This window comes from Zalophus californianus, chromosome 4 (genome assembly GCF_009762305.2).
Source record: "Zalophus californianus isolate mZalCal1 chromosome 4, mZalCal1.pri.v2, whole genome shotgun sequence".
NCBI lineage: Eukaryota > Metazoa > Chordata > Mammalia > Carnivora > Otariidae > Zalophus > Zalophus californianus.
Genome location: NC_045598.1, coordinates 15,206,763 through 15,226,739, shown reverse-complemented (window position 1 = coordinate 15,226,739; position 19,977 = coordinate 15,206,763). Strand labels below are relative to the sequence as shown.

Below are 19,977 nucleotides of genomic sequence, written 5' to 3'. Positions count from 1 at the left end.
GTTACCCCATCCCTCAGACAAATTCCTTCTAACATTATGCTTCTGAGTATGGTCTATGGACCAGGAGATTGACATCCCCTTGTTAGGCTTGTTAGGAATACCGCCTTTCTCCCAAGGGAGGCAGATGAATTAGAAGCTGCATTTGAGGGATGCCTGGGTGGCTCAGTCGGTTAAGTGTCTGCCTTTGGCTCAGGTCATGATCCCGAGGTCCTGCTCATCTGGGAGTCTGCTATTCCCTCTCCCTCTCTGCTCCTCCCCACCACTCATGCTCTCTCTCAAATAAATAAAATCTTAAAAAAAAAAAAAGCAGCTACATTTTTATCATGCAATTTGTTTTTTTTTTTCCCTTCAATCCTCAATACCTATAGATGCCTTACGGTCAAGTGCTTCCAGTTTAAACAGATTCTCTGCTTTGCAACCTCCAGCACCTTCAGGGTCTACATCATCTACACCTTTAGAGTTTGATTCCCGACGGACCTTAACCAGGTAAGAAGTCGACTGACCTACTTGTCAATGTCTGTTCTCTCTGTATCATTCTCTCTCTCTCTCTCTTTCACACATACACACAGAGGCATGCCCACATAGACCATGATAATCATCTTTATGGCATGGATACCTTTTATCCCTAAGGTTGATTTTCTTTCTTTTCCTCCTTTGATCTTCACATTCTGTAATTTCCAAGATAAGAACATAATTGAGTGGTAGATTGGGGATGGGGTGGAAAGGAAGAGCAGGTTACCTGTCAAGTTTCTAATAACTTGTTTCTTAAGAAACCAGATCCACCCAAATAGCCCTGGTGGCTGGTGGAGGGCATGCTAAACTAATGCCTCAGTATGCTCTAGATTAACCTAACACTCTGAAGCACATGAATTAAAGGGCATGGATAGCCTATCCATATGTTTTTCTGTCACACTGTTTTTCAAGTTATATTTGAGGCTCTCCTTTGTTTCTCACTGTTCTCTGTATTTTACTACTGTCTACTTTCATTTTCGTAGGACTGATATGGTGAAGTGTTCTGTTGGTTAGCTTACAGAGAATAAATAAAGACCTGTAGAATAATGACAGAAAACAATTTTTAAAATTTTATTTATTTAAGTAATCTCTACATCTAGCATGGGGCTCGAACTTATGACCCCAAGATCAAGAGTCACACAGTCTACCAACTGAGCCAGCCAGGCGCCCCTCAAAATTTTTGACTTAAGCACTTTTAGTGCTAAAGTTGCTTTAAGCTCTCAAACTTTCTTTTTTATTTTTGTAATCAGCTTGACCAGGTAGACTTTCTAAACTATGTTACTGTTCCCTTGGCTTCTGCAACAAAATATACTTAGCATAATTCAACTTTTAATGATGGCTCTGATTGCCATTAAGTATCATTTGTGGGGTGCCTGGGTGGCTCAGTCGTTAAGCATCTGCCTTCAGCTCGGGCCATGATCCCAGGGTCCTGGGATCGAGCCCTGCATTGGACTCCCTGCTCAGCGGGGAGTCTGCTTCTCCCTCTCCCACTCCCCCTGCTTGTGTTCCCTCTCTTGCTGTATCTTTCTGTCAAATAAATAAAATTTTTAAAAAAAGCATCATTTGTGCTATTGAAGTATTTGTGGCTCTTTGCTCTGCCATAAATTTCCCCTGATGGCTCTGCATTTTGGGTACTTGTGTATGTTCTTTCAGAGGTTAGATCACTGTTGTGCTCTAGTCATTTCTCTTCTCTCCCTTTTAATTTGCTGCCCCTGATCTGCTATGGGCCAAGGAACTATTTGCCCAGCTCATTAGAATTATCTAAACAGGAAGTATAGGGAGTAAATAGGGAGATAGGAAGATTCTCTCTTAAATAAAATGTGTGACTTGGGCCATGCAAAAACTACTTCTGGGGTGCCTGGGTGAAGCAGTCAGTTAAGCATCCAACTCTCAGTTTCGGCTCACATCGCGATCTCAGGGTCATGTGATCACATTAGGCTCAGCACAGAGTCGGCCTGGGACTCTCTCCCTCTCCTGCCCCTCCCCCCTGCACTCAGTCTGGTGCTCTCTCTCAAAAATAAATAAATCTTTTTTTTTTTTAAAGATTTTCTTTATTTGAGAGATAGAGAGCACGAGAGGGAAAAGGGTCAGAGGGAGAAGCAGACTCCCTGCTGAGCAGGGAGCCCGATATGGGACGCGATCCTGGGACTCCAGGATCATGACCTGAGCCGAAGGCAGTGGCTTAACCAACTGAGCCACCCAGGCGCCCTAAATAAATCTTTTTTAAAAACCAACTTCTACTTGGTTCTCAAAATATTTTACTTATATTTGAAGTTTCTGAATAAATTCTGTAATTTGTAATTACAGGTAATTATAGGTCTTCATTCATTCTCTGTAAGCCAACCAACAGAACACTTCACTATATGATACATAGTGATACCATGTTTTGGTATTCTCTCACTGTTTTAGCTCATACATTCATCACTGTCTTCTTTATTTGTAAAAAATTTTAAAAACTAAAAGAGTTGCCATTGACATTTTTTAAAATTTTAAGTAGTATCCCTTTTAACATTTGCGAGAAAAGTAAATGCATGCTTAACATTCTCTTGAAAGCACTGATTTTACTTGTTTATATAAATACAGTTTGAAGTATAATTGGTGCCTCACACCTTTGAAGTTATGTGTGAAAAATTACTCTGCATCCTTTTAGAAAGTCTAAGTGTTATTTTATAATTTGAATATATAGGGGATGGGGTGGTCTTTCTTCTGAAAAGTTTATTTTGTCTTTTAAGTCGTGGAAGCATGGGCAGAGAGAAGAATGATAAGCCCCTTCCATCTGCAGCAGCTCGTCCCAATACTTTCATGAGGGGTGGCAGCAGCAAAGATCTGTTGGACAATCAGTCTCAAGAAGAGCAACGCAGAGAGATGCTAGAGACCGTGAAACAGCTTACGGGAGGCATGGATGTGGAAAGGAACAGTGCTGAGGTTGACCGAAACAAGGCCCGGGAGTCAGGTGAGAGACTTGATACATATAGGTAGGAGATTTGGGCCTTAAATATGGAATGAGAAATGCAGAGGAGACCTTGTGCCTGTGTAGATTTCAGAATCAATGTGTGATAATAACACACTGGTGTCTTCAAAGATAAAGGGCATCTTCATAGTTTTGTAACATTGTTCTCATTTCCCAGCTTATCCCTTTGTTCAACAATTTGTAAATTTTTCCCTTTGTCTAGTAAGTGTGATGGTGACGAGGGCCGCTTGCAGTATATTAAGCAATCTGAATTTCTTACAAGTTCTCAAAATAACAACTCACTGTGCATTAGAGTGCGTGTGCTTTGTAGAGCCCTCAAATGTATGAAAATTCTCACATTATTGAGCCACTGCAAGGCAAGCCTAAGAGGAAATGTCAGATCGTCTTTTGCTACCTTAATCTTGGTAACTTCTTTGGTTTTTGTACATGTTTAGTATGCGTATGACAGGAGGACCAACTCCGATAATGCTCTAAAAATTACTATCATGAATGTAACCTATCTGTGTTTCTGTTTTCTCATCTGTTATATGGGGATAGTAAATGTACCTCCCTTATAGAATTATGGTGAAGATTAAATGAGAAGTTAAAACACGTAAAATACTTAGAACATTATCTGATAAATACAGATTTTTGAAAAGGTACTAGATGTCATGATGATGATGGCAACAGTGAAAAATAGATTAAAGGTAATTTTCAGCATTCTTAAAATCTTAATTCTGAAGTGATACTGGTTGTATATAACATTTTTATAGCTTCCAAATTTGTTTCAGTATTTAAATTATGTTTCCTAACTATAGTATCTAAATGGATTCAAAGACAAATTGAAATGTCTTCTCCCAACTCTAGACTTCAGATCTTTTAGCTTTGGGACATGTGGCTTTCTTACCTATGGTAGGTATTTGGGGAACATAACAAGATAGGGCATGAAAATATCATGTGTGCAGTAAATAATATAGCACAGCTGCTCTCTGCATGTTTATGTTTACTGTCTGGGTCATTTGTTTATTCACTACATGCACACTGACCACCTAGTGAATTGTGGGCACAGGATCTCCCTCTCAGCCTTCAGTCATATACAAGTACAAACAGAGAAGAATGCTATGGAGGAGAGGAGCGGAGCTCTAAAAGAGTACTTAACAAAGAACTATCTAGAATTGACACAGAGGGATGTCAGGGAAGGTTTCCCTCAGGTCTGATGGACCAGTAGGAATTAAATAGGTTTATAGGGAGGGATGGGTATGGAGCAGAGAGAAAGAGCATTCCATCCAGGAGGAGCACCATGAGCAAAGTAATAATAAATAGGTAGAACTATGGTATGTTCAAGCAACTGCCAAAGGCCAGTGTGGTTAGAGCTCTGTGCGTGATCATGCAAGCTTCATGTGCTCATCATTGAAGCAGTGGAGAAGAATCAAAATGCAGAAAGGAACAAAAAGGCTTTAAGTATAAAAGTTTACTATATCCCTATATTCTTTTAATTGTAGAATATGAAGTTACTTGGTGTGTATATCTGTGCTACAGTAAATATTTCTCTTTTCTGCTTTTAGATTTCTTGCCTTGTCAAATTTGTATCTAATGCTTTTATGGAAAAATCAATGTAACAACACATAAATATTGTCAACCATAATCCCACCGTTTTAAGGATAATTTTTGTCATTTTTACTTTCACTTTTTTTAACCTCAGTAGTAGTGAAACCAGAAATTCCAGCAACATCAGCTCCTGACAAGCCAGCATTGTCAGAATTGGAGATGGAGAAGAAGTCCAAATCTATCATTGATGAATTTCTACACATTAATGATTTTAAGGTAAACGAAATTAAAAAAAAAAAAAAGGCAACAACACAGAAAGCCCTGTAACAGATACAGTAACTTGGCTCTGGTCTAAGTCACTTGTCACTAAGACTTTGAGTAATCCAAGTCGCACACAGTTCAATTTGCACAACTCTGATGCACTCTTGCCAACTATTCTCTTTTAAATTGATAATGGAGTTCCATTATCATCCATCCTTCCTGCATCACATGGCAGGAAGGGAGAATGGCCACCAGTACATCCCCACTGTGGGATAACCACATTGACTTTGATACTCATGAACAAAAAACAACACATCACCATTATTAGGAATTCCTGTCTCCCTATATATTGCCTCTCATGATCTTTACAATCATTTTATCATCATTCTGGTTATTAACTTTGAAGTATGGCTGATGTTACTTTATATTTATTTCCCAAGTAGAAAACTGAGGCACCAAGTAGTAAGCACTGTGTCAGGGTCAGACAGCTTAGGTGAAACATTCAAGACCCAGCTTTGAATCTGCCATTCTTGAGCCCTAGCCTTCTCTTTGATCTTCGTTTTAAGATGGTAGTGAATAAGATAGACATAATGCCTGACTTCATGAGCCCTGTAGTCTCGTGGCAGAGACATCATAAAGACTTAACTCCACAGATTAAGTATTTAAATTGTAGTTATAATAAATGCCAGTAGACCTATGGGTCTTAGGAAGATTATATAATAGTACCTAGTTTAGGGATCTGGAGTCAGCAAAGGCTTATCTGTTAAATTATTTGTTAGATATATTAACTATTTTTGCTTTGGCATTATATTAAAAATTCTTTCAAGCTTACTTGTTCTCTCAACCATGTAGTCATTATTCGCTTTCTCTACTTAACAGTCACCTTGATTAACTATAGCCCAGCCTTCCAAAACCCTCATGCCTCTGAAATTGTCCAAAATTGAGAAGAAGTACTAAGAAATTTTGATGATGAGCCAGATAGTTGGAGAGGATATACTCTGTCAGTGAGCAACAAATACTTCGAAAAGAGAAAAGTATGACCCTATGATGAACTGGAGACATAGGGAAAAAAAGACATTAGTAACACCTAAGTGCAACAGGAGGGCTCTCTGAAAAATCAGCCCTAGGCCTGGCCTGCAGGATGGAAGAAACAGAATCAGTTAGGACTCAGGAACTTTTTTCTTTCTTTCTTTTTTTCTTTCTTTTTTTTTTTAAGATTCTATTTATCTGACAGAGAGAGGGAGAGAAAGAAAGCACATGCAGGGGGAGCGGCAGGGAGAGGAAGAAGCAGGCTTCCCACTGAGCAGAGCCTGATGTGGGGTTTGGTCCCAGGACCCCGGGATCATGACCTGAGCCGAAGGCAGATGCTTAACCAGCTGAGCCACCCAGGCGCCCGAGGACTCAGGAATTTCATTGTACAATGTACAAGGCAGCTCTGCTGTGCAGTGATGATAAGAACCAGGAAATATTGTCAGACATAGTGAGGGCTTACTATGTGCTAGATGTGCTGTTCTACATATTTTGTATGTATTAGTTCATTTAATCCTCAGGAGGATCATCCTCCTGATCATCCTCCCTAATAATAATAATAATATTATTATAATAGCCATTTTTATACATAAGGAAACTGAGAGGCAAAGATGTAAAATAACTTGCTCTGGGCCATGCTGATGATAAGTAGCCTACTCAGGATTTAAAATTAGTTTTCTAGAGGCGCCTGGGTGGCTCAGTCAGTTAAACATCTGCCTTCCCCTCGGGTCATGATCCCAGGGTCCTGGAATCGAGTTCCGCATCAGGCTCCCTGCTTAGCCTGCTTCTCCCTCTCCCTCTGCCTGCTGCTCCCCCTGCTTGTGCTCTCTCTCTCTCTCTCTAATAAATAAATAAAATCTTTAAAAAAATAAATAAATAAAAATAAAAAGTAAAATTAGCTTTCTAGGGGCGCCTGGCTGGCTCAGTCAGTAGAGCATGTGACTCATGGTCTCAGGGTCATGAGTTCGAGCCCCACATTGGGAATAGAGATTACTTAAGAAAATAAAAATGGGGCACCTGGCTGGCTCAGTCAGGAGAGCGTGCAACTCTTGCTCTCAAGGTTGTAGGTTTGAGGCCCACATTAGGTGTAAAGATTACTTAAAAATAAAATACTTTTTAAAAAATAATAAAATTAAGCTTGTAGTTTCAGAGCATAGATTGTATCTTATTACCTTTAGCGTATTAGTATATTGTGCTAAAGGCTTACAGAGCACATCCTAAGAAAGAGGTTTTTCTAGCATCTCAGTAGGTGCTATTATTATTAAAAAATTGGGGTGCCTGGGTGGCTCAGTTGGTTAAGCATCCAGCTCTTGATTTTGGCTCAGGTCATGATCTCATGGTTCTGAGATTGATTTTAGCGGGGAGTCTGCTTGAGGATTCTCTCTCCTCTTCCCTCTGCCCCTCCCCCAGCTAGTATTCTGTCTCTCTCTCAAATAAATAAATCTTTTAAAAAAATAATACAAATTATTATTTATTGAGCCTTTGTTTTGTGTTTGGCAGTGTGCCCAGTCCTTTTCTTATATACATTCCTCACAGTAACTCTATGACAAGAAGTTAAGACTGAAAAATTGTTACACTCCTAAACGCACATAGTAGTAAGTAGCAGAGCCAGGATTCAAACCTACATTTGTCTGACTCTGCACCCTGTGTTGTTAGCCTCTGTGATATATAGTCATTGAGTACCTAAAATGTGCCAGCCACATTTTGGGAAGACTGCCTGGATATTCTGTTGTATATATAGTGAACAACATAGTCTACTTCTGTGGGTTATTTGTGGAACTTACCATCTAATGGGAGATAGCTGCCCTAAAGATAGCTAATAAATAAACAACAAATACAAAAAGAAAAATAATGTTTCAGTGCAGAGAAGTAAAACTAGGTGATATGATAGCCAGTGATTGGACAGTCACAGAGACCATAGGAGGTGTCCTTTCAGCTGAGTACTGAAAGAAATAAGAATCAACCCATGAGAAAATGAGGGAAAGGGCAAGATTATGAATTGCTGAGACATTAAAAGTACCATGATAAAGGGACACCTAGCTGGCTCAATCAGTAGAGCAATGTGACCCTTGATCTCGGGGTTGTAAGTTCGAGCCCCATGTTGGGTGTAGAGATGACTTAAAAATGAAATCTTTTTTTAAAAAGTACAGTGATCTAGTTAGTTGACCCTGTATGCAGATCCAGTGAATAAATTCCCACTGGAAGACACTTAATCACTTCATGGAGCACCTGGCTGGCTCAGTCGGGAGAGCATGAGACTCTTGATCTCGGGTCGTGAGTTCGAGCCTCATGTTGGCTGTAGAAATTACTTAAAAATAAAATCTTTTTTAAAAAATGAAGACATTTAATCAGTTCAGGTTAAATATTAAAGATATGTGCATTCATTTCCATGCTCTTCTGAAAAAGCATTATAATGATGATGGACTTTAAAATGAGGAACTCACAAGGGTAAAGAACATAGGGAATAGACAGCAGCAACATTCTGGAAGTTAGAAATTAGAAGGATGGGTGGCCATTTATTCAATAGGCTGTGAATGTGCGTAATGTGCAGATGGGGCTGAAAAACGAAGGATTGATTGGTTAAAAGTGTATTTAAGACAGTTTTATGTGACACCTGGGCCGAATGTTTCCAAAAATACCAATGTCATAAAAAGATAAAAGGGAAAGAAAGGACTGATCTAGATTAAAGTAGTCTAAAGAGACATCGTGCACCCTGACATGTGATGTTGGGGTTTTCATTGTATCCTAGAACAACAAAAAGTTATATTAGACATTTGGGGACAATTGTGGAAATTGTGAATATATACTATATATGTATCAGATAGCATTTATTTTATTTTTTTAATTTTTGTTTCTAAAGATTTTATTTTTTTGACAGCGAGAGACACAGCGAGAGAGGAAACACAAGCAGGGGAAGTGGGAGAGGGAGAAGCAGGCTTCCCGCCGAGCAGGGAGCCCAATGCGGGGCTCGATCCCAGGACCCTGGGATCATGACCTGAGCCGAAGGCAGATGCTTAACAACTGAGCCACCCAGGTGCCCCCAGATAGCATTTTTTTTTAAGATTTATTTTATTTATTTATTTATTTATTTTAAAGATTTTACTTATTCATGAGAGAGAGAGAGAAGCAGAGGGAGAAGCAGGCTCCCCGCTGAGCAGGGAGCCCGACGCGGGACTCGATCCCAGGACCCTGGGATCATGACCTGAGCCAAAGGCAGATGCTTAACCATCTGAGCCACCCAGGCACCCCAAGATTTATTTATTTTAAAGCAAGCAAACCTGAGTGGGGGTAGGGGCAGAGGGAGAGAATCTCAAGAAGACTCCTTGCTGAGTGTGGAGCCGGATGCAGGGCTCCATTTCTGTCGACCCATGAGATCCTGACCTGAGCTGAAATCACAAGTCTGATGCTTAACCAACTGAGCCACCCAGGCCCCCCTATCAGACAGTATTTTTATTGACATTATATGGATATTAAAATCTTTACATATATGTAAAGAGAACTAACAATTGATGAATCACAATTGAAGTGAAGCTATATCGTACTCTTCAATTTCTCTGTAGTTTGAACGTGTTTTAGATAAAAAGTGGATGTGGGGGAGGTATGAAATAAAATAGCAGGGGGAAAATAAAGCAGTGGTGAGAAACCTAGATGTGCCTTCCTCCCTTCCTCAGTCAGGAGGCTGCCTTTCTCACATGTATCTTCACCCTCAGAAGAGCTACTCTCTTCAGAGGTTCAACCAAAGGATTTTGGATTCAGACAGAATTGAGTAGCTGAGGGCAGGGAGGTGCACACTGCTGTATTGGTGATTCAGCAACCCTGGCTTCCCGGCTTGAAAGACACGAACCTAGCCAGATCACCCTGTGGTAAGGACCATTTCACAAGCCCCACACCCCAAGAACTTCCTAAAAGGTTTTAGTACTTAAGCTAACCTTAATTCCTGGGAAGGAAGACCTTCACTGAAGATTTTGCAAATATTAACATACCCAAACAGAATTATCTCAGTTGCCATAGTGGATCGTTTGACCCATGCTATTGAATCTGTTTCATAATATGCCATTTTCAGTTTTTTAAATGAGTGTAACACAGGTAAACATTTTTAGAAAAATACATTTTTGACTCTGGTTCTTTGAGTAATCTGTAGTGAAATTGTTAACCGAAATACATTAACCTTGTAAAGATCCTCTATTCTTTTGTTTTTAAATATGACTAATATTGCCCATATCAGCCTGCAATTTACCGAGCTATATTAATGTTTAAAAAAAATACTTGAAAACTATCTTGTTTGTGGAGCTTTCTACTCACTTTGTCATAACTATAAGATTTTAAACACTTACTTTAACACTCTGGTAATGGGATCCAGGTTTTAGAGTAAGCTTTTATTTGCTGTTTGAACAGGAAGCCATGCAGTGTGTGGAAGAGCTGAATGCCCAGGGCCTGCTACATGTGTTTGTGAGAATGGGAGTGGAGTCCACCCTGGAAAGGAGCCAGATCACCAGGGATCACATGGGCCAATTACTCTATCAGCTGGTGCAATCAGAAAAACTCAGCAAACAGGACATTTTCAAAGGGTCAGTATCCTCCTCAAGAGTGGTATTCAGTTTCTAGGCTCTTGAGTAGTGGTTAATTTTAAAAGTACATAAATTTTTAAGTATTTTCATAGAGTAAAATTATGTCCAGTATAATGTGTTGATGTATACTATTTTGGTAGTATGTTGGTGGATATTATGGCATTTGGTGTGGATTGCGCTAGGGCATAAAGGTTATCTCCTGGTTTCCTAAATTTTGTTAGACCTGTACTACGGTGTAAGTAAGGTAGCAGAGACCCCTTAACCTCGGGGAAATTCAGGCCCTCACCAGCCCATTTACATGGAAACCCTGCATGTTCTTTGAGGAAAAAGCTCTTTTTGTGTGAGGAAAATTCTGGACAATCGACTTAAACCTAAAAGCCTTATCCTTTCAATAAACTGTGGTTATGGGCGCCTGGGTGGCTCAGTCGTTAGGCATCTGCCTTCGGCTCATGTCGTGATCTCAGGGTCCTGGGATCGAACCCCACGTAGGGCTCCCCACTCCGTGGGAAGCCTGCTTCTCTCTCTCCCACTCCCCCTGCTTGTGTTCCCTCTCTCGCTGTGTCTCTCTCTGTCAAATAAATAAATAAAAATCTTAAAATAGGGGCGCCTGGGTGGCTCAGTCGTTAAGCGTCTGCCTTCGGCTCAGGTCATGATCTCAGGGTCCTGGGATCGAACCCCGCATCGGGCTCCCTGCTCAGCGAGAAGCCTCCTTCTCCCTCTCCCTCTCCCTCTGCTTGTGTTCCCTCTCTCGCTGTGTCTCTGTCAAATAAATAAATAAAATCTTTAAAAAAAAAAATCTTAAAATAAACTGGTTATTTTGGCCAATGAATGTTTGTCTGTCCACTCTAGCCTCCTAGAGGGGGTTAACTCCAAATTGTTAATGATTTAATCTGTTCCAGATTAGTTTCATTATGATTCTTGTTGATGGCTGCTTTGATGAAGTCTGGCTGTCACTAGTGTTGTATACTCATCAGATCAGGTTCTGATATGTTTGTGATCATCACATGTGCATGGATTGGATTCTTTGCGGTACAGCCCAGAATCTTACCCAGGCTTAGGTTCTGAAATCAATGTTTAAGGCAAAAATTTCGTTTTAGGAGCCATGTTGTGCAAATGTAAACATAGAAACACACGCACCATTGCCAGGTGCCCATTCTCTAATCAGTCAGGAACTAAGACCTCCTGAAGGCTGAATATCAGATTCACATCTCACATTTCATCCTCAACGTATATGTTCATTGGGTAGAATGGCAGTAAGAATTCTGCATTATTTATTTTTCTCTTTATAAATCATTTTGGCCAAGCTCATAGTACATTCTTTTAAATTAAATGCACATGTGATGAAATGCCACTGTATGTCTTTCAGATATGGTCAACCCTTAGAATAAGGTAACCATTAAATGCCAAAGTTGAATGTATTTAGGAATTATTACTCATTTGATTTTGTGAGGAATGATGACAGTGTCTTCAAGGTCTTAGAAAATATATACTCGCCCCTAGGATGATTAATAAGCTGTCTTTCAGCAATAAGGTGGTTTGCTATGAATTCATTGAATGACTAGATTAAAGCCATCTACCTTAATAAGTAGTTACCTTAGTAAGAAACTGTGGCTAAAGTTGCTAGTACTGTTGGCCTTTAAGACTTAGATGGTTTCCCAGTTTCAAAAAGAGAAATCAGTTCACTCCAATAACCAGCCAGTGTAAATAGAGCAAGTGAGGGTATATGAGCCCTCACAAATTTCTGTGCCTACCAACTTGAAATTGCAATGTCAAGCCCTGCAAACTATAGCTGAGGTCACGATTATATTAATTTATAAATATTTGCTTCTTTCTCATCTATTATGATGTATTCACCAGAAAATTTTGTAAATGAGAATGCTGGATTACTGTTTACCCTTTCTCTCTTTCTTCAAACTATACTCTTAAGTTTATTTGTATCTAGAAGGACCCCAGGAAGTGGGGTCTAGCTTCATTGCTTCATTGAACTTGTGAGGTGCTAGCTTGATTTCTAGACTATCTCAGATGTTGGTATTTCCCTTTGGGGGATTCCTTGAGGAAAAAATATCATACCCAGACATCCTGTCTACACTTTCATTGGTGGTGGTGCTGTTGCTGCTGCTGGCAATACAACCACCACCTTTTATTTATACTGCAAATGAGATTAACATTTCTGTGTCTCAGTAGCTACTTCATCTTCCTCTATCCCTACTTCCTTCTGCAGCTAGAGATAATACAGTGACTCCAGACCTCGCTTTTGATACTTTGTTAGACCTAACCAGGTCATCCTTAGGCCAAGATCCCTATGAAGACCCCTGTTCCTTCCTAAATAGAGAGGCCCAGCAGTTTTTTCTAAGATGGACACAAAGTGATAGCCACTTGTCATTACCCACCAAGAGCTTTCTTGCAAAAAGATCAGAGTTTCCCATTTACTTCTAAAGCCCAAATTATAAATAGTTCATACTGTCCAGAGGCCATTTCATTTGAGCCATGGAAATACCCTGAGTCTTTTGTCTCTTCAGTCCCAATATCCAAAGACCTTTGTCTTTACATAGCATTGTGGGCAAACATCGAAGGTCAGCTTCCTAGGATGCTGCTACCCCTTAGATGCTAATTTCTAAGCAGTTGTTTTTTTGTTTTGTTTTGTTTTTTAAAGATTTTATTTATTTGAGAGAGAGCACAAGCGGGTAAGGAGCAGAGGGAGAGGCAGACTCCAGTGGGGTGAGGGGCAGAGAGAGAAGAAGAAGCAGACTCTCCACTGAGCAGGGAGCCGGACACGGATCATGACCTGAGCTGAAGGCAGATGCTTAACTGAGTGAGCCATCCAGGCTTCCCCTCTGAGCAGTTGTTAAAGCTATTTCTGCCCAGCTCCCCAAGCCAGAGATGGTGGAAAGTAGAAGGCCTCCCTTTTTACTGGGCCCTTATCAGCCAACTATTAATCTGCCATTTCTTCTACAGAACCCTTCAAAGCATGCACTGCTACTGAATTCTAATACTAGACAGAAGTTTCAAATAGGCTCAATGTGTCACATTGTTTACTAGATAGTTTATCAACTCCAAGCATAATTGTTGCTGCGTATGAAACAGAATCCCCATGTGGCGCCTAGGTGGCTCAGTTGGTTAAGAATCTGACTCTTGGTTTCTGCTCAGGTCATGATCTCAGGGTCGTGGATTGGGCCCTGCATTGGGCTCCACTCTCAGTGTTGAGTCTGCTTGAGATTCTCTCTCCCCCCTCTCCCTCTGCCCCTCCCCCTGTTCGTGCTCTAGCTCACTCACGCGAGCTCTCTCTCTCTCAAATAAATTAATCTTAAAAAAAAAAAAAAAAGTAGGGTGCCTAGGTGGCTCAGTCATTAAGCATATGCCTTCGGTTCAGGTCATGATCCCAGGGTCCTGGGATCGAACCCCGCATCGGGCTCCCTGCTCAGCGGAAAGCCTGCTTCTCCCTCTCCCACTCCCCTTGCTTGTGTTCCCTCTCTCGCTGTGTCTCTCTCTGTCAAATAAATAACTTCTTAAAAAAGAGAGAGAGAGAAGAAACCCTGTGTTCAGCAGTATGGATTTGACCAATGATTGTGTTCTGCAGACTGTCTCATGATGAACTGACTAATCAAGAAAAAGAAAACAAAGACAAGAATATGGGTATCTTCTAGTTGTAATATGAGATGAAAACCACAGATCTACTGCTGAGAGACCTGGGCAGCTATAGTTGTCTCATGGGCTCATTAAATAGCTTAATCTATGCCACTAAGCATAGAACATGAATTGACATTATAGGATGATTAGCCCAGAAATGGTGGAGTCCAGCCAGATTATGTTCCATCAGTGGCACATTAACTGAGCTTAAAGTGTGCACGTAATGAGAGAATAGTCAAGTTAATCTGTTGTACAGCAAATAGATGTCAAATCATTATGAGCTGTGAGGCCAGAAAGTTGGCATTAAGGATTCATGAAGCCCAGAGTTAAGTAATGTCACAGAGCTGCAAACTGTTTTGAAATGGCACCTTCAGAAAGGTAACCCTGCCTTGTAGTGGTATCTCTTTTTAAGTGAGAATTTTCAATGGCGTGTAGACCTCTATGGTAGGTACACAGAATGGCGTACTCTAGTTACAAACTGAACTACAGTGAAAAAGCACACATTTTCTGTGTGCAGAGATCTGGAAGGCTGTGAAGACAAATACACCTGCCTGTGCCCCAACAGTCATTCATCCCTTTCTTTACAATTACATGTATGGCCTTGTAACTATGTGTATGTCTCATTTACAAATTTACTTTTGTTTTTGTCCCTTTTAATATGCTGTATATGGGACTAACAAAATCTTGAATTATGTTTTTATACTTCTAAATGAATAGCTGTGACTTTTCACCCTAAAAATAAGCTCTTGAGAACAAGAATTTATTTATTTATCAGTTACTTTATGCCTAGCATAGTATCTAACAGTAGGTGCTTTAATAGATATTTGTTGACTGATTTTTGGTCTCTTTATTTACTCTTAACTTTTGAATTACATTTGTGTGAATTTTTCTCTTGTTCTTTTTCAGTTTTTCAGAAACATTGGAATTGGCAGATGACATGGCTATTGATATTCCCCACATTTGGTTGTACCTTGCTGAACTGGTGACCCCCATGTTAAAAGAAGGCGGAATCTCCATGAGAGAACTTCTCATGTAAGTTGTACTTTTTGTTTTTGTCTTTGTTTTTTTGTGTGTGTGTGTGTGTAGCAAGCTAAACTGATGCCAAACTTACCAGCTAACTCTAGCATAGTGCTCTTCCCTTGGTCCCTTTGGAGGCTCTTGGATGTAGCCTGTGACTCTTTACAACTTCTCATTTTAGGGGATTAAGAAGTACAAACTGTTACAAAGTAAATAAGTCATGGGGATGAAAAGTATAGCATAGGGAATATAGCCAATAATATTATAATAACTTTGTATGGTGACAGATGGTAACTGCACTTATCATGGTGAGCATTTTAGTCAAATCACTGTGTTGTACACTTGAAACTAATACAACTATACCTCAATTTTAAAACAAGACATTTCAGTATAAAAATGGTACATTACACTGTATATACAGTGGAGAAGTCTTGGGGATATGATAACCCTGTGGTCCATTGAGGTTAGCAGTTTTTGTAGATAGGGCTCCAGAATCACTTAACTGGAAAGTTATTGCTCCTGGAAACTTAATGTTAATCTGACTTTTATGTCTGTCATTGCTGAAATGCTATGAGAAGTTATTTCTACATAATAGCTTATCAGACTGACACCTGGATAGTACATGCTCTAGTTATAATAAAAGGAACTGCATCTTAGGCATTCCCAGATTCGGACAGGAGTTGGAAATTGTTGCTACATTGTACAGACTAATTTTTCCTAAACTCTTCTTTACATTAGTATTTCCCCCAAAATTGTTCATATAGTCAAACTCCACATACTGTGGGTCCCTTTTGTTTGAGGTTCACAGCATATTAAAGAATATGAGAATTCTGTAGTAAAACAAAACAACAAAAACTATTTAACTTTGGGCGCCTGGCTGTCTCAGTCTGTAGCGTATGTGACTCTTCATCTCACAGTCATGAGCTCAAGCCCCACATTGGGCATAGAGCTTACTTTAAAAAATCAAATATAAATTAAAGAAGAATTTTTGGCCTTGTTTAATTCAGCATTGCTCACTTAATTGTAGAGTCCTTTTCTTGAGGAATAATTTTGCATATCCTATGGAACACAGTGTGGGAAATACTGATTTTAGACTATGAAAAAAAATGCTCCCTTTCTGCTTCATCCATAGTCTAAAGAACAGCTTCCTTTCTTAAAAATACTTCATGACTAAACTTCGCAACTCCCTCTTAACTAAGGTTCTTCTCTCCTTTAGGCTTGAAGTAGTATTTATGTAAATAGATGATTGAGACTGATCATTGCATTGCTTCGGTCACTGAGGCAATTAAAAAAAAAGGCAAAACCCAGGAATTCTAAGGTCCCTTTCTAGCTTCTCCATGAAGCATAACATGAACCTAAAGTCTGAACTACTTCTGCTGAACACTACTTAGAGCATGTCCTGGAGCTTTCTCTTGCCCATTATTATTTAGGTTGCATAGTATCTGTTTTTTGGCACACATTGTTTGCCTACTGTTCTAGAATAGGGAGTTTGTTCAGAGGAACTTAATCACTACTCCTGTCTTTTACAGAGAATTTAGCAAACCTTTACTTCCTGTTGGAAGAGCTGGGGTCTTGCTTTCTGAAATATTGCACCTTCTATGCAAACAAATGGTGAGTGTTAAACTGAGTGTCAGACTCAACAGCATATTAGGAAGAGCAGTGATTTTTGATCTTGAGTTATCTGTGAACAGCTTAGGTATCACTGTGCAAGTATTTCTGTAGCCTTTTATTATTTGAAAAGAAGAGTGAGATCTCTGTTTTCAATGTCTTACAGAGGTGTATTTCTCCTTCTGTTAGTAGTAACTTGGGAAAGAATTATATAATCTCAACTGGATTTGGTATAATTCTAAAGAATCTCAAAATATGTTGTATTTGTGGCTAGTAATTTTATCTTCTTGAAACAAAATTGCTACATTATTTATACTTTTTAATAGATTTCAGTGAAAACTCCTTGCTTTCAGAGAAAGGTAAGATGCCTAAAATGATTACTTTTCTTAATTTTGGTTCTCAGGCTAGGTAATCTGATTAATAACAGGTGTTAAAAATGATTCTACAGGATTGTGAATTTCTGTCTTAAAGTTAAATTTAATTTAGTTTAATAAATATTGCACATTTCTCTGCAAAGCTCTATGCCAGGATCCCAGTTTACAAAGATAACTAAGCCTTCAAAGAATTCATAAACTAGAAAGGGAGACAGACAAGTTTGAACAAAGACTTTCAAAAGAGTGTATCAGAGCTATATTAGAGGTCTAAGAGGTTTGGGCAAGTGGTGTTAACAACACCTGCGGTGAGAAACATCAAAACAAAACTCATACATGAAAATTCTGGGGTGATTTCTGACTTATTCAAACCAGAGCCAAAGGTATTGGGATGATAGATTTCATTGTTTTATAGGCATCAGTAAAAATGTTTTGTTTCATTTCTCCCTCTGAATGTACAGAAATCCCTTTGTATTACATCCTGTACCAGTTATTCATGGACGGGTGTATTAAATAGCCTGGTCTCTAGTTCTAGTTGATTATTTGTTACTAGTACTATTTGCTTGATGGCACTAAAGTTTTTATCAAACCCTAATTTGTAGGTCCAGAATTCCTTCCTCCTTTCCTAACCTACTTCACTTTAGTCCTTATTAAAAAGTTAAATTCTTATTAATGTTTATATGTAGAAACAGAAAGCAAATTCTCATTTCTCTTAACCAAGTTCTCATAGAGCATAAATTCTGGAGTCAGCCTGAGTTTAAATCCTGACTTTGGTAAGTTATCAGCTATGCCATGGGAAAGTTACTCTGTGAAATAATCAATACATGTTTCATAGCTGGTAGCCGCGGCTCAAAGGCTGACATTTCCCTTTATCACTGTGACTTTATTTAGGCAGTAGACTTGTACCTTCTCATCAGTTTTCTGGCTGACAACAGCTCTTCTCTGTTGTTTCTTGGGCTCAACCTTGTTCCTCTTGTCCTTGAAATACTTCTCATTCCTGGTTCAGGAGCAGCAGCCTCCTTAGTCATTCTCATGTTAGCATAATTGTGATCTACTATGAAGAGGGGGGGGATTCCAGTGTGGCTTGATGAATGGCTTTAACAGCAGATGTATATAACACTGTCTAGGACAAGAGACACTGTTGAGTTTATGAACTCTGTGAATTGAACTTTTTTTAGGTGCTTATATTCATAAATCCCAAACATGCGTTTATAGTTCCCCAGATTAGTCATCTGATAAAGTAAGTTATTAAACCTTAAACAGCTGTACCACAGCCGTTCACTGTTACATTTGCATACATTCAGACATTTTGGTGTGAAAGCCAGGAGTCCTGAGAAATTAACTTCATATCAACAAGGGAAAGTTTTGAGTTTTCATTCTTTACAATTCTATACTCTTAACTTCAAGCAAGCCTTCTCCTCTCCTCCCCCTTCCCCCTCCTCCTCCTCCTTCTTCTTACCACAATGTAAAAGTAAATGGACTGGACTTATCTCTGTTTTAGAGCCATAAGAAAGTGGGAGCCTTATGGAGGGAGGCTGACCTCACCTGGAAGGACTTTTTACCAGAAGGGGAAGATGTACATAATTTTCTTTTGGAGCAGGTAAGTAAGAACAAGGCTTATACCTTCCTGTTTAATAGTTGTTCGTCTGTTTCCTAGAATAAATGAAGGTAATTTCATTAGTAGTTCAGTCATTAAAAGTAGACCAAAATAAGAATCATGGTCAAGATGTCATTTTAAGTCCGTGCTTTAGGGCCACTCCAGCTATTCACTTATTAGATGATAGATAAAATATAAAGGATTTAGCCACACACAGAAAACAAGCTACATATCTCCATGAACCACAAAGGAAGTTGATAAATAAAGCATGGGTAATAGGACTAAAGCTGTAAGTCTTCTGAGCTCTGGTTCTAAAAACCAGTAGAGACAGGCAGAAATTATTTCTGTGAGGTAATGAGAACTAGTATGCCCCTTATAAGGCAGAAAATTGGAGGACAGGCTTACTGCATGAAACCATGTAGGAACTCCATAGAAAGATAAATGGAAGGAAACAGACACAGTCGTAGAGCCAAAACCTTAGCTAGGCTGTCTGCTTGGTAACTGGATCCAGAAATCCACAACAAGCAGAAGACCCCGTGGTCAATATAATATGGTTCTCAATAAGGAATTGTAGGGGATCAGATAGAGGCAACCATAAAAATATTAGATGAGGAAGAGTGACAGAGAAAGGAAACAACTCACTCTCAAAATGATCCTGTAGGGGCACCTGGGTGGCTCAGTCATTAAGCGTCTGCCTTCAGCTCAGGTCATGATCCCAGGGTCCTGGGATCGAGCCCCGCATCAGGCTTCCTGCTATGTGGGAAGCCTGCTTCTCCCTCTCCCACTTCCCCTGCTTGTGTTCCCTCTCTCGCTGTGTCTCTGTCAAATAAATAAATAAAATGTTTTTTAAAAAAAAATGATCCTGTAAGGGTCTCCTGGGTGACTAAGTCCGTTAAGTTTCTGCTTTCAGCTCAGGTCATGATCCCAGAGTCCTGGGATCAAGTCCTGCATTGGGCTCCCTACTCAGTGGGGAGCCTGCTTCTCCCTCTCCCTCTGCCACTCCTCCTGCTTGTGCTCTCTCTCTCTGTCAAATAAATCAATAAAATCTTGTGGGAGGGATGGGGTGGCTGGGTGATAGACATTGGGGAGGGTATGTGCTATGGTGAGTGCTGTGAATTGTGCAAGACTGTTGAATCACAGATCTGTACCTCTGAAACAAATAATGCAATATATGTTAAGAAAAAAAAAAAGCAGGAGGGGAAGAATGAAGGGGGGGAAATCAGAGGGGGAGACGAACCATGAGAGATGATGGACTCTGAAAAACAAACTGAGGGTTCTAGAGGGGAGAGGGGGTAGGGGGATGGGTTAGCCTGGTGATGGGTATTAAAGAGGGCACGTTCTGCATGGAGCACTGGGTGTTATACACAATGAATCATGACATGCTACATC

At 39.8% G+C, this 19,977-nt stretch overlaps 1 protein-coding gene across 12 annotated transcripts in view; it reads left to right on the top strand.

Moving 5' to 3' along the window:
- EIF4G3 (eukaryotic translation initiation factor 4 gamma 3) overlaps positions 1-19,977 on the top strand; it is a 337,040-nt gene that overhangs the window by 299,667 nt on the left and 17,396 nt on the right. For 11 of the 12 annotated variants that reach the window (XM_035727265.1, XM_035727263.1, XM_035727274.1 and 8 more), the window contains 7 exons: positions 369-486; positions 2,745-2,965; positions 4,665-4,786; positions 10,196-10,368; positions 14,902-15,027; positions 16,542-16,623; positions 18,493-18,591. In XM_035727265.1, coding sequence (XP_035583158.1) covers positions 369-486; positions 2,745-2,965; positions 4,665-4,786; positions 10,196-10,368; positions 14,902-15,027; positions 16,542-16,623; positions 18,493-18,591 — 941 coding nt within the window. The remainder of the gene's footprint in view (positions 1-368; positions 487-2,744; positions 2,966-4,664; positions 4,787-10,195; positions 10,369-14,901; positions 15,028-16,541; positions 16,624-18,492; positions 18,592-19,977) is intronic. The other variant, XM_035727264.1, reaches the window with a different exon arrangement.